The sequence below is a fragment of the Corvus hawaiiensis genome, chromosome 3 (genome assembly GCF_020740725.1).
Source record: "Corvus hawaiiensis isolate bCorHaw1 chromosome 3, bCorHaw1.pri.cur, whole genome shotgun sequence".
Taxonomy (NCBI): Eukaryota; Metazoa; Chordata; class Aves; order Passeriformes; family Corvidae; genus Corvus; species Corvus hawaiiensis.
Window position 1 is genome coordinate 15,299,874 of NC_063215.1, and position 15,187 is coordinate 15,315,060.

A 15,187-nucleotide genomic window follows, 5' to 3' on the forward strand; every position below is an offset into this window, starting at 1 on the left:
CCCGGAATGCCATGCATGACCACCTTTCCTGGGCATCTTCCTTCACTTCTTCCTGAAAGGCAATCTGGGAGCATCTTACTCACATAATTTGTGCCAGTCCCAGTGTGAAATAATATCATCCTGCCCTGAAGAGAAGAAACTCCCTAAAAGCTATGAAAACAGTGAGGAATAACAAAAAAAAACCAAACAAACAAAAAAAAAAAAAAAAAACAAACCAAAACCCACAAATCTGGGATTGGAAAATTTAAAGAGGCAAAGATGGAAGAAATTGGGTCCGATGAAGCAGGACACAATCCTGGTGTCTGCACAGGGCTGTGCAGGGGCTTGTCAGACCATGGTAGGCAGCAAACTGCATCATGGATACCCTGGCCCATTTCAGAGAAAAAATTACAACATCAAAGAAAGGGGAACTTTCTGTCCTCTAAAATTCAGATTCTTTCACTTTCTTTCTGCAAAAACAAGGTCAAAATAAGCTTCTGTAAGGAGATTTTTTTTCACCCCAAATGAGAAGACTTTGGGCTTTGTTAATCAGCTACTTAAACATGCTATTCACTACAGACAGCAGTGGAAACCAGAAGAAGTGAGATGCCAGGAAAAGGCAGTAATATTTCCACTTAGAGGAGCAAATGAATGACGACAGAGGAAGTGCTGCATTTATGAATGCTACAGCAAAAGAGTTTTTACATCTTTGGTACCCAGGATATCATGCAATGCTTGACTGGAAATATGCCTGACTCATTTAAGATTGCACAAACAAGATTCAAATGTTGTGGTCCACCTCAGAGGTACCATCCCGGGACAAGGTCAGACACATTTTTTCACACTCTCCTGAATACAGAAATGATAAAGCCCATGGTGGCCAATTCACATCTGAACAGCTGCTTTTGGACCCAGCCCATGCAAGAAGAGTCACTAGCGTAAGAACATCTGCAGCATCTCTAACACCACAGCATCTTCTGGCAGACAGACTGACAGCATGAACACAAACAGGCTGGATACAGGCTATCAGCAACCGTGGAATTACATTTTTTTCAATAGCTGGGCTCGCCCTGAGAAAGCAGGCAAGCTTCTGATTAACATCCCTCTTAGGGTGTTTTGGTTGAAAGGACTGTTGGTTTAATTGCTCAAATTTTAATTTCCAGGGGAAAAAAAAGAACACACTCTTTTGCTTGGCAGCACTGACACAAGTTTGTTTAGTAGAACCAAGTCCGACTAAATGTATTTCCACTTGGATATTGCAACCATTCCTGTCTCTTAATATTTTAATCATGTAACCACTACTAGAACATTCTACACAGCAAAAATCCCTTCATTACGTGCTCAGCATTAACCTCAGGCCAAATAATTTGTTGATACTTCATTTTGCAGAGAGGGCAGGCTTATGCAGCTACTTGCAGACCTGATCAAAGTGGAGAAAACTGCTTCCCGTGCTACCAGTGTCAAACGTTAGTCCAACAGCAAGTACCTGGTACCTCTCAGGAGTTTTATTTTGTAAAGCTGTGGTCACAGTAGCCCAGCCAACAGGGTCAGCAGTTTTTCCTTCATTGCCTTGAGCTGCTCCACATCCAGCAGAAATTGAGCTGTCTTTACCCTGGATTCAGCTGGGATGGAGCTGGATCCCACAGGCACTAACACCACAGCATTAACCCAGCCACAACAGTCGGTTCCCAAAATCCCTACATACTTACAAGGCAACATGTCTTGGACAAGACTGGGAGACGCTGGGCAGAGAGCCATCCATGCCCTTCCCCAAATACCTGACACTAGGAACTTGGTGCATGGTTTAGACCAAGACAGGCAGTGACAAGAAAAGTAGTCTTTTATTTCAATTAATATTTCTTGGCATTAGGCAGATATTAAATAACACTGGAATGCACAAGACTATTAACATATCGACAGCAAAAGGGAGGAGGTGTAGCCAAGTCGAGAACAGCAGTGCCAGTCACGTCACCTCGGGGCACTCAAAAGCCATTTAACGCAGCAACCACCATAAAGTAGGACTCCACTGAGAAATACAAAATGAGGATAAACTCCTTTCAGGTCTTTTGTTAAGACAGTAATGCTGGAATGACTGACAGTAAAAATGAACAAATATTTCCATTCAGGAATTAAACAGAGTGAAATATCCACAAACTGCTAGTCATGCATTTCTTTTGGAACAGCAATTTGCTAATGCATAAATATCACAAAAAAACAATCTCCAAGATTTGAATAAATCACAGACAACTAGAAGAAACAAAGCTTGAATTCTATTTTATGCCTTAAATAGATGACCTAAATATTTAAAATTTTACTTCACCATATATATATAATTTATATATATATTAAAAGAAAGTAAAGACCATTAGATAAGTGCAAGCAATTTTCCTCAAAAAGAAAATTGGAACCATGCCCAGGAAAGCTGCTTTTTTTTTTTTCTTTTTTCTTTTTCTTGTTTTTTTTTTTTTTTTTTTAAACTTTCTGCTCCATTCAGTCCACTTTTTTTTCCTTTTTTTTTTTTTTTTTCATCATAGTAATTTCTGAAGCAAAATAAATTATCTACCGTCTGCTATTTTGGGTAAAAGTCCTACCTAGCATCTTCTTGGGAACTACGGGAACATCACCTTTCTTACGGACTAAGTGAAGTGGTATCTCACCAGCCATCGAACTCTCTCGTAGCTGCATGTAAACATACCTTTCGATTAATGTTTAAAATGTGCAGAGTGAATCGTAACATTATGGGGAAGCAGAAACGGAGCTGCCGCAGGAGAACTGCACTGGTGTCAGTGGGGGGAGCGAGGGCTGGTTCGCTCGGACACACACACACACACACAATCTGGCAACGGGATCTTATCCGCAAAGTGTGGAGGGATGGTTGAGAAGGCATCCGTTTGCGAGCAAAGCTTGAAGGACACAAGCCAAGATTCTCTGAGCACACTGTCCGCTTTCATCAGAATTGACTCGCGCTACTGGGGTCGCACTGTAACAACCGCACGATGGAGGGATCGCTCTTGGCACCTTTGATGAACTCTTCCAGCGACAGCTTACCTGGCGGGGAGGAAAACCAAAATGGAAGCAATTTTTTAAAGTCAGTTGTTGCTGCCACTATTGCTGTAGCAAAGAACCCCTCCTCACAGAGGCAATATAACATCTATTTAATCTATCGCAAAGGCATTGAGGGGAATTTAGTGCAATGCACAGCAGCTAAATCCTACTCAAGCCTTTAAGCCCAAATGCATTTTTCTTCTGCAAAACAATCCAGCATAATAATTGCTATTTCTTTATTTAAAAAGACAGTCCCAAATCGAAAAATAACTGTTCTGGTATCATTTGGCAGCTTTTTGCTCAGAACCAGACTATACAAATGACATGACACACAAACACAATTATGGTACCTGAACACATGTATGCTTTGAAATGATGCTTGTATTACTCAACATTTTAAACCTAAGTATTCCAAATATCCCTACTTTGTCCTCTTGTTTCTTGTGACACATAGGGCTGAGCAGTGATGGCTTCTCTGGCACCTACAAGGTTGGACGGGGTTCTGAGCAACCTGATCTAGTTCAACATCTCCCTGCTCATTGCAGGGGTGTTGGGCCAGATGACCTTTGACGGGCCCTTCCAACCCTAACTATTCCATGATTCCATGACTCTGCAAGTCAGTTGCTGTGCCCTGCTGGGTGTACAGGAACAGGACAGGTTTTGTTTCTTCTTTTATTTTCAAGAAAAGCTAGCCCTGGGGGGGCTTGCCACCTACTGCTATGTGTTCCTCCTGAGCACTTCTGGTTTATACATCTTCAGTTTAGGCCAGAGGAGCCAACTTGCATGGACCCTGTAACAGTCTGAGGGTCTGAAAAATGACCTCTGGAGGAGCAACCACCCCAGCGTCCCCTGCCTCCAACAGTCCCATGGAATGGCATGACACAGCGTGGTACAGCAAGGAGGAAATATTCCCTCTGGTCTTTCAGACCTCATCCTCGGGTCACCCTGGCAGATTTTTCCCAAGCTCAGGACCACTCCCCTGCACAAATACCATCAGGAGCCCATGAGCAGCCTCTGTCTTGCCTGCTACCACCAATACCCTCCAGCTCCAGCACTCTGAACCATGGCAGAAATAGGACATGGCAATATTAGTGAAAAATGAAACAATTTTCCCTATGAAGAGGAGGACACAGGCATTCTGTATCCCTGACATCACGTCTAGTGATCTCCCATGTAGCTTGTGCATTCAGCACAACGTACCCTACCCTCACACAACACCCCAGGGCCATCCTTACCCACCCCAACCTGCCATGCTTGAGACAGGACCCACATCTTGCACTTGGGAGGTGCCTGCTGCCACTTTTGGCCACATGCATCCAAAGAGAGAGAGGCACCAGCTCACTGTGCCAGTTTTCACCAGCCCCAGGATGCTACCAGCTTGTTGTGGGGACAGAAGAGGAATGACCCTGGTGGCCAGCACCCAAAACGGGTTGAACACGGAGGAACTCCTTTCCCAAGTAAGCAAGAGGGTGAGAGGAAATGGCCTCAAGTTGCACCAAGGAAGGTTTAGATTGGATATTAGGAAAAATTTCTTTACCAAAAGGGTTCTCAAGTATTGGAACAGACTGCCCAGGGCATTTAAAAGACATGTAGATGTGGCACTTAGGGACATGGTTTAGTGGTGGGTTTGGCCATTTTGGGTTAACAATTTGACTAGATGATCGTAGAGGTCTTTTCCAACCCAAAAGATTCTATGATTCCATGAATAAGCAAGCCTTCCTCTTGCAGAAATTACAGGAGCTCAAAAACCTGTGGCACACTAATTTCTGTCTTTTGAGCTAATGTTCCCAAACCAAGAGTCTTTAACAAAAAAGAGATCTCCTAACTATCAGGATATTTATTAGTTTGTCCCTTTCCTTGCATTATTTAAAAGCAAAGCCCAAATCAAAATCTATCTGCAATGCTCAACAGTCAGGGAAGAAAATTTTTCTAGCCACCAGACACACATGTGCAGATGTTATTCCTTGGCACTGCATGTCTTGCAGGGCTGGTATTTTACTGGGAATAGGATGATTTTATCTCAGCAACAAAGTGCAACAGATGGAGGATGTATAGATATATAGCAGATTTTGTGTCCACTACTCTGTTATGCATCTGCACACACTGCTACTTTCTGCAGACCAAAAATATTTTAATCATGTTATTTTAGGGCCCTCCACATGTCAAGCCAGGGGATGAAGTGCTAGTTTGGATGAAGTCAAAGGTAAAATACTTCAGGATTTCAGCAAGGCCAGGAATTTGCCCTGGGGACTGCAGCAACAGACACCAAAATGCAGCCATAAAAGTCTCTTAAATAAAAATCCTTCTGAACATAAAATAGCATTTTTTAGGTCTCCATATCTCAGTGCTAGAACCAAATCTTTGCTCTCACAGAGCATATCATTAGGACACAGCTCCTGATTTTGATGTGAGCAGTTGCCACCTCAGTCGCTGACAGGGTAATTCCCAGGGAAAACTCCACCTCAACTGGGAATAGAGGAAACATGTCATCAGGCTGATGAGCAGAGGAAATTGATCATTTTTTGCCAGTATTTTTCAAGCCCAAGGAAATGAGCCAGCTCAGGTGGAGGGGTTGTGACAGGTACACTGTCAGTAATTTATCAAGGAGCTCCACAACCTGTCTTGGGAGCTGCTACATCCCCCTGACGCTCATACTGCAACAGAGGTGTGTGAACATATACATATGTATATACGCCATAAACATGCAGAGAAAATAAGTATTATGGACCCATGGGAATTTTTGTTTTCAGGTGCCCACATTCAGGAGCTGTGTTACTGATGACAAGCCCAGGAGTGCAACTCTATCAAGGGCAATGGGAGCAAAACCTTGCGCCAAGTTTGTGCTATGCCCAGAGAAAATAACCCAAAGACAATGGACTAGAGAATTTCAGAGGAGCCTTTGCAGAAGGGGATTCACCCATAAAATGTTAGGGAAGGACTGGTCCCCTCCCAGCCCCCCAGCAGGAAAAGTCACCCTGTGCTCATTGCTCAGTTATTCACCCTATTTGCCATGGACCAAAGATGCTCAACGAGGTCAGGCAGGGACCAAAGATGCTCAACGAGGTCAGGCAGAGACCAAAGGCACCAGTGGGGACATCCCTGCCCTCTCTCCCCTCTCCCCAAATTCTGCCATCTACCAAGGCTGGGCTAGAAAACCTCTGTTTCTAGAGCCTAGGGAGGGGTGCCAGTGGCAATCCTACCGTCATTGTTTGTGTCCATCTGTCTGAAGATCTTGTCTGTTCGCTTCTCAGGAGTGGATTCATCCTCTGGCATTTTCATTACTGATGAAACCATTTTGTAAATTGCCTGAGTATTAAAAAAAATGTTAAAAGAAAAGAGATATAAGAAAAACACAACCCAAATGATAAAGCATGGGACAGAGAAAAAGAATTTAAGCCTGTAGCAGTAAAAAAAGGCAGCTGACCCTGGCAGGCAGCTACAGAACCTTATAAACCAAAATGAATGGGAATTTCTGACTGCAGCTTTTTATTCTCCTTTCTTGTATTCATTCATACTTCAAAAGAAGCGCTGGGTCAGTTTAACTGAAAGTCAGGGTCTAGATTAATGTATGAGCAAGACTGGGCTAAAATACAAGAGGCAATGGTGTGCAACCCTCTCTTCTGCAGCTGGGCTGAGCCATCACCATCCACCCAGTTACAGGTATGCATGTGGGGTGTTACATGGATTATGGTGAATATGAATATAGAGCAATAGATGTGTTTTTTCTTCATGGATGGGTAAGGAAATGCATCTTCAGATTTACAAGAACATGAATAATGATGAGACCTCTTTAGAGTGTCTGCAGTCCTACCCTTCCACCTAAATTATCCCACCTCAGCCAGGAGGACCAAGTGTCAGGGCACTGGCTGATGCATGACTCCCTTGCACTGCACAGGACACACAGCTCAGCTGCACAGTGTGTCCTCTGCCTTCAGGAGACAGACACACTACAGCCTTTCATCCAGAGTTCACATTGACTCAGATTTGAAGATTAAAAGCACTAATTTTGAGATCAATCAGGTCAGTAGAATTGGCATTTAGGGTTTTTTGATCCCATGAACATCACACTAAGAAACCCCCAGGGAGAGCTGCAGAATTTTGGCTGCAGGCCAGCTGCACAAGTGCTTTGTTCATGTCTCAGGCCCTTTCCTCATCTGCATCTTGTAGGTCCCACCATCTGTCTCTTTGGGTACAATGGGCTCAGGAACCTGCCTGGGGCAGGAGTGAGCCAGCTCAGCAGATCCCTCATCTCCAGCTCCAGCTGTCTGACGGCGAAGCGGTTACAGCAACACAAATAAGATGTCCAATAGAGATAATGCCTCACCTGCACTATTTCTAGCATTTCCCCACGGCTGATGTACCCATTGCCATCCAGGTCATACATACTGAACGCCCACTTCAGCTTCTGTTCCAGCTTGCCCCGGGAGGTGACGCTCAGGGCGATGATGAATTCCCTAAAGTCAATTGTCCCGTCGCCGTTAGTGTCAAAGGTGCGGAAGACGTGCTCCGCAAACTTCGACGCATCGCCATAGGGAAAAAAATTTGCATATATTTTTTTAAACTCTTCAACAGTCAAATGGCCCGTGGGGCAATCTTTTAGGAAGCCCTTGTACCACTCCTGCAGCTCGTGGTCTGTGAACTCAGTGTTCTCACGCAGGTCCTGGAGCACCTCGGGGCGCAGCTTGCTGTTCTGCTTCCCCATCCTCTTCTGGGTCCGGGTTCAGCAGCTGCAAAGCAAGAGAAAATCTGCCTGAGCTCCAGCCCCACTGGGCAGAGAGGGGCTGGGGAGAGGTAGAACCCTGTGAGAAACACAGACCCCCTGGGGAAAGGGGGAAAGAGGAGAAAAAGGATGCTATAAATCACCAGGAAAAACCTCATTTAATTTGGCCTCCTTTCCTCTCCTCTAGGCTCTCCCAGTGATTAATATGCTGTGGAAGGGAGAGTAGTTTGGGAGGAACTATTTGGGAAATATTAATTTTTATTATTAATCCTTTTTATATGGGAAATAATAAAGATCTGTATTTTATTACTCTGCTACAACCCCACCCCTCCATCACATGGCTTGTGATGCCCAGCTCTGGATTCCTCCACAGGCTGATCTGCTGCGATGACTGAGCGGGAGCAGGCAGGGACAGCAGCAGACAGCAGCAGCAAAGAAAAATTCATCTATTCAAAAGTGAAAGTAAATGCAGCTGAACAAGAAGCAGGAAGGGCAGGTGGCTCTGCGCCAGTCACGTTTGCATTGTCCGGATGTTCTTTGAAACTCTTTGGCTTACACAGCTTCTCCTCCCTCCCTGTATCCCTTGCCCCACAGCAGTGGGGGCTTGCCCCTGTGTGGTGGGGCTTGGCTGGTGCTCTTTGTGGCACCTGAGGGTCACAGAAGGGTGCAGCAAGGGTAAGCTCAGCACAGCCCATGCTCAACAGCGGCACCCCAAAAGACTTCTCCCTCTTTGTTCCAACTGTGGAGGCAGCATGAGCAGATGGATCACTGTGACAGCAGCACCAGCACAAGGTGCTTTCCAGCCTTCCCAGACAATCAGAGAGCAGGGCTTTCTAAAGAAAAATGTTTAGCAGAACAACTCTTGTCAGTTTTACTGGGGTTTATGCTTTTAGAGAAGCTTATTCAGTAGGTTCAATATTCTGCCACAAGGGCGAAAATGCATTTAAATTCAGGATTTCATCAGGATGTCAGGAGAAGGCTGGGTCTGTCCTCTCCCTTGACAATACCCACGTTGTGCCACACAAGGTGAGACTGCCCAGCAACAGGAGAGCTCCTTCGGCAAAATGAAAGATGGTCAGTCTGCACTTAAGCAACAACAGGAAAAAACCAAAACCTTGGTAATTTCTGGCTTTTATCCCTTGCAGTCTTTCATGGCTACCTAGCAATATCAAACTGTGCTGCCAAGCTAGAGGCTGAGCTGCTTGTCCTTCTCCAAATTCAAGAAGTTTATTCACAAGTGTGCACAAAGTCACATCCAAACCTCTGTGACTGGTTTGCATAAATGATATTACTCTGCACAGACTGTTGTGCCTGTTGGGTTCGCTCAGAAGACAGGTTAGTAACAGGCCAGCACTGCAGACTACCTGGAAACTGCAAGAGCTGAGCAGCAAAGCATGCAAAGACCAGGAAAAATGGGCTAAGCACTTCCCAGAGAGTAAAAATTCCAGGCGTGCATAAGAACCCAAAAAAAATTTAAAATGCTAAAGGTCAGCAAAAAATAAGTTGCTCTACAGCAGAATGTAAGCTTGTTTTATTTGTATTCCACTTAGTCTGTGCACTGCCTCAGCAATGTAAAAAATCCACATCCTGCTCTGTGGCTTAATGCTCGGAGACAAAACCCAGCCAGCTGCTCGTTAGTTCAGTGCATTGGGCTTAACGGAAAACTCTGCTATCATTAGCACTTCTGTTTGCAAGAAAAGCTGCCAATGTTTCAACTCCAAAGCTTTCTTTTTGTCCATTATACTGCAGAGTTTTCTCGACATACCTGACATACCTCTGCTTGCCCCCAACACGCAGGGATGCTACAGCTCCTGGTCCCTGCCAGCATCACCCCTAGGAGAACATCAGGCTGCCCTCCAGTTAAACCACTAACTCTAAGCTACTGCCACAGCCTTTCCATCTTTGAATCTTCTCTGCTCCTGATAGTCATCCATGCAGTGCTGAGGGTGGAAAACACAATATTCTACTCTGCTGAAGTCAATTTGCAGAAAAGAGCAGCTTGGAGCAAATAATGGATCAGATGTGGTCCTTCTTTTTAAAGAGCAGAAATCGTAACAGTATGTTCCTGTCCTTAGGTGAGGAGGTGCCTTCAGTTTCCACTGAACTCCTTCAGTAAACCCCTTCACTCCATGACTCCCAGGTGCTTTGTAAGAACTAGTGTCTGGGTCGAAAAGCAGTCCCTGCCTCACCAACCACTGCCACAGAATTCCCTGAGAGAGGGACAGGAGGAACAGTAGAGCCCACTTAATGCAGGAGCTGGGCTTTAAGCAGAAATTACCTCAGCTTTACTGACGCGCAGGGTTAAGGACTGCAAAACTTTCAACTGGTAGTTAAAAGAGGTTTGAGAAGGTTTAATGTAATTTCTCCCTGTTCCTGTAATACCTTTATTATTTCTGTTCCCTTAAAAGTAGAGACCCCTAGACAACAAAGAGATAAGGTGATAATTCCACTTACTACATTTCACTGCTTCTCCTAGTGGTAGATTCATCCTGTTTGAAGAGATGCTCATTAAATATCAGCTTCAAAAGCTTTATACTCAAGCAATCTTTGCATTCAAAAGATTACTGGCTATTTCAACCCTTCCTCCTCTTTCACATCGTGTTGTAGCAGAAAATGTGCAATGCTCTGAACACAACCTTTTTTTGCATATGAGCTTTCTGAAAGGCTTCATAACTTGCTCAGCCCAAATGCAATCCTCCAGTTGTAACCAATTTGATGTGAATAATTAAATAACCAACATTAACATTAATTTATTAAAGCCCATCTAAAAAAACAGCTTTGATGTAAATTGTCTTGCAGGTAGCTCCTTCAAAATGAAATGCCTAAATATCTCATTAATCATGACAGCAACCCCTGCTGCTGGCATCCAACTGACATTTCATTCGATTGCTATAAAATGCTTTCATCAAATCACTTTCCAGAGGCTCAGCAGCTGATTTAGCCACAAGACCACTCAGAGGATGGCTGCTAATGGAAATCACAGGGAGCAGGGCTGGGATGGTCTGGTCAGTCCTGTGATTAGGGCTGTGTTTTGTTGTTTTTTTTTTTTTAACCAGCTAAGTCACTTGTTGCAGTGGGTGTAGAAGGCAAGACAGGAGAGACATCCTTGCACCCAACGTTGCCCTGGGCAGTTAGCAGAGACCTAATTCCAGCACAGCCTGCCTTTCCCTCATTTTCCATCACACCAGGGTGAAATCCAAGGAAGCAATGCCACGTACACCGCAGCAAGGTCTGTCCCTGCTTACCTTGATGAGCAAAAGCCCTCAGAGCATCTGGCGCTATCACAGCAGTAAGAAAAACAATCACAGGAATGCCCTTGAGGTGATCAGATAAGGAAAAGCTTGGTAGTCTAAATGCAGAGCTGAGGACTTTGCAAGTCAATAACTGCTCATGAAAGAGATGCTCAGCCATGTAAGGCTTAAACAGCAGAAAATGCAGATGCACTTTTGTTCCAGTTTCACACCAAAATTTTTGTTAAAATTATGTGGTGCTGCTGCCTGCCTTTAATTCTAGCCAGGCTCAAAACTGAGCTGCCAGAGAACTCCCACCTGAAAGTAACCTCTGTCCTTCTAGGCTTACAAAAAATCAGCAATAATCTCATGGCAAAAGCCTAGCAATGAGCAAAAAGGTCTTTTACGGAGGCCAAGACACACACTGGTGTCCTGGCTTCAGCTGGGGCAGTGTTCATTTTCTTCCTAGTAGCTGGCACAGTGCTGTGCTTTGGATTTAATGGGAATAATGTTGATAACACACTGAAGTTTAAGCTGTTGCTGAGCAGTGCTCACCCCAAGTCAAAGACTTTTCAGCTTCCCATGCTCTACCAGTGAGGAGGTGCACAAGACATTTGGAGGGAGCACAGCCAGGGCAGGTGACCTGAACTGAACAAAGAGATACTCCATACTATCAGAATATAAACTGGGGGGGATTGTCTGGGGAGGGGTCTGATCACCACTCAGGGATGCACTGGGCTCTGGTCAGCAGCTGGTGAGCAATTGTACTGTGCTTCCCTTGTTTCTCTTGGGCGTTATATCTCTCTCTCTTTTTATTATCTCTCTTTTCATTACAATTATTAGCATCATTATTACAATAAAATTCTATTTTATTTCAGTTATTAAACTGTTCTTATCTCAACCCACGGATTTCACCTTTTTTTCCCCCCAGTTCTCCTCCTCATCCCACTGGGGTCTGGAGTTAAACCACAACTCAGGGTTATGCATCACTGGGGTGAGTAACTAGAAAAGTCTGAAACAGCTAAAGTAGCAATTCTGTGTTTTTACCAACAGATGGACTGGCCATCAGCATCCACGCACTGAAGTATTTGAAGTGCTCGTAACAAATCTCAGTGCATCCCACTTTCACAAGAACTCTCTGTCAACCACCAGTTACAGCCAGTAGAAGCATGCTGTGATCATGTAACCCAGACAGCCAGAGACCAAACCAGCTTTTTACTGCAAAGCCTGTGAAAGCAAAACCCACCCCTTGAAATGAGCTCATGATGGGATCCTCTTAGCGAATCAGTCATGGCCGCAAAAGGAGGACTAACTCCTTAGAGAGGTATTTCCTTGTGCAAACCCCCTTAGATACTAATTTAGTGCTAATAAAAAGAGGAAAATTGATGAAATGCCTGTCTATAGGACAGAGGTGCTCTCCAGCTGAGAAAGACAGTGCACAGAGAAACAGAAGGAATACTCTTCACATTATCTGAGCTATCTGCTTTGGGGGGGGGGGGGGGGGGGAGGGGGGAGTGTAGCACCATTTCTCTTGCAATGCTCACTTATATAGCAGAATAACTGTTGTCGAATCTGTTAAAGTCATGGAGCTGTAGCACAGTGCCTCCAGGACGGCAGGAGCCCAAAGAAAATGAACAGCCTAAGCCAGGCAGCAAACACTGGTCTGGGCTGGTCTGAAATGCAAGAACCATTTCAACAGGGGTAGCAGATTTTTGTAAAAAAAGAGCTCTGTCACTGAGATTCTATTTTTAAAATTCTGATCCTTGTATTAAAAAAACCAAACAAAAACCCAAACAAAAGCCTGTAAAGAAACAACAAAACCAACCAACCAACCAAAACCCCACAAAAAACTCCCCACAGGTAGTCCAAATGCAAGGTTCAGCCACTAAAGTTCGGTGTTACCGCAGTTCATGAACACACCCTCGAGAATACATTTCATGCATCGGTAGCACCAGCTCACACCAACTCAGCCAACACAGATGTGTTTAAGAAGCCTCCGGCTCCCGTGGGCCAAGCTGCAAGAGGGAGATGAGTTCCCAGACACCCCATCTAGTGACAAATGTTTAGGTAAAAAATGATCACGTAGCAACAGGCTGCAAAACAGGATTATAACAACATCCTCTGGACGATGCACTGCCGAGGGCTGGTCAGTGCTTCTCATCTGAGCTGGGGGGGAAAATGCGCAGTTACATGGGCTGGGACAGATAATGAACTCCAGAGTGAAGAGCAGATTTTGTTACATGTTTTAATGTCAGTATCCTAAGCAACGAACGTTGCAACAGAGAAGGCACAGGATATACAAATACGTTGCTATAGATATCTGGTCCTGCCTGGTAAACTCATGTGAACTCCTTTCCTGCCCTGCGGCAAAAGCTGACACCCACATACCAGCCACTGCAGCACCTGTCTCGTTTTCCCAGGCTGCAGACACAGGGCCAAAAGTAACACCTTTAGACAAAGTCTCAGTTGCAAAAAGGAGTATCTTCACCTCTTGAAAAGCTACTAATAGCAGCAGCAAGATAAAAGAAAAACATTAATCAATAATGCCTCGAAAAATTCAAACCCAGCAGGGTTTGAAATGCGAAAGGCTGGTGTCAAGAGGGGCTGAAGTTGCTTCTGCTGCTGCCTTCAGGGAAACAGAGGGAGAAACAAAACCTGCCAAGTGAAGAAAAGACCACTTTAAATAAATAAATAAATGGTCTTTCTAAATTATTTACTTTCAGTGACCATCTATGCTTTTATTTATATAAGAAACATTGCTTATTTGCAACTTCCTTTCAAGTTCAATCCTTTCCAGAAGTTTATTAAAAATAGTGGGTGAAAGGGAAGGACCACCCTGCGTACCACCCACATTTCAGTTTCAGAAAACTCAGTAACAACTCACATATGTCCATTGAATGTCCTTCTGGAAGGTGGAGTGAATTGCTAAAGAGACCTTGAGCCACCTTACTGTGGAAGTTTATCCATAAACACATACCCAGGAGCTGTGTGGTCTTGAAAACCTGATTCCATGTCTGGGATGACAATCCATTCTAAATAATCACCTACCCCCTACCTTGCCAAAGAAAGATATGATTACAAAGACCCTAACCCTGCAAATGACTGTGTGAGATTAATATTTCCAGGCTGGCATGTTCATTTCATGGAGTCAGCTGCAAAGGCTGAAACATAAGAAATTCCCTTACAGGTGTCTGGATTGCTCCCATCTATTGAAGTCACTTTATTCAGGATTATATTCCCGATATACAGGAAAAAATTAGTCACTGACATAGAGCATCAGTACATTAACCTGAGAACCATTTTACGTTCAGATCATAAGAGTGTGGTGAAGAGGCATTTGCAGATCACAGTGGCAGGATCTTTCCAGGTGCTGGAGTCACAGCAAGGAGCCATGGGGTGCTGACACCTGCTGCAGCCATTGCTACCTGCAGTGCCCACCAACACTGATCCCCATCAGCAGAGGAAAGTTTGCCATGGATGGCATGGCTACAAACTACTGAAAAGAAGCAAAAGAAGCACAAACTATCCCCAAATATTCATGAATTGCTGCTAATGAGTAAGAAATGAGACCCATGTTGGGACCAGAAGAGTGGCAGTTCCTTGGGGAGCTCTCCATGATGTTCTCCAGCTCAGGGAGGAGAGTTTATTACTGTAAAGGGCATATATTCCCAATGCAGTAAGAAAAGCACAGAAATATTTCAAGTAAATTAGGAAATTGGGTTAATTTGGGTGGGAGCAGTTTAGGCAGTAATGCAGCTTGTGATTGCAGACAGGAAAAGAAAATCATGAGTGGATTTTCCTCATCTCCTCCCTTTGTCCTTTTTTTTTAAACAAAACCAAGGGAGAAGCAGCCAGTCCGATTTTTTCAGATGCTGTGCAAAGTTGGTAAGGCTTAAAAAAATTACAGTTTGTTTACACAATATTGCAGATCAAGGAAATCCTGTCTTCACAAAGTCTTAGTGCACAAGGTCTTTTTCTGAGACAGTTCGGTTGCATGAGGAAAAACCCACGTCATGCTCACTGAATATACTACTGTGATACATAATTTTTAATAAAACTCAGTGAGTGCTGGCCTGGAGGATAGGGGAAGGTGCCTGATGGGAACTGGGAAATCAGAGAGAACATTTTTAGAAAAAGGGAAGAAAAGTGATGAAAATTAGCACAAGGCACTGTGTTTTTAATATAATTAAAACCACAGAAGTAGCACAGTTGG

The 15,187-nt window shown here is 44.2% G+C and overlaps 1 protein-coding gene across 1 annotated transcript in view; it reads right to left on the reverse strand.

The window, feature by feature from the left end:
* Positions 1 to 1,801: 1,801 nt before the first annotated feature.
* HPCAL1 (hippocalcin like 1) overlaps positions 1,802 to 15,187 on the reverse strand; it is a 64,085-nt gene continuing 50,699 nt past the window's right edge. The window contains exons 3-5 of the mRNA XM_048298279.1: positions 7,349 to 7,751; positions 6,225 to 6,330; positions 1,802 to 3,027 (exon numbers count right to left, since the gene is read on the reverse strand). Coding sequence (XP_048154236.1) covers positions 2,930 to 3,027; positions 6,225 to 6,330; positions 7,349 to 7,726 — 582 coding nt within the window. The 5' untranslated portion in view covers positions 7,727 to 7,751 and the 3' untranslated portion in view covers positions 1,802 to 2,929. The remainder of the gene's footprint in view (positions 3,028 to 6,224; positions 6,331 to 7,348; positions 7,752 to 15,187) is intronic.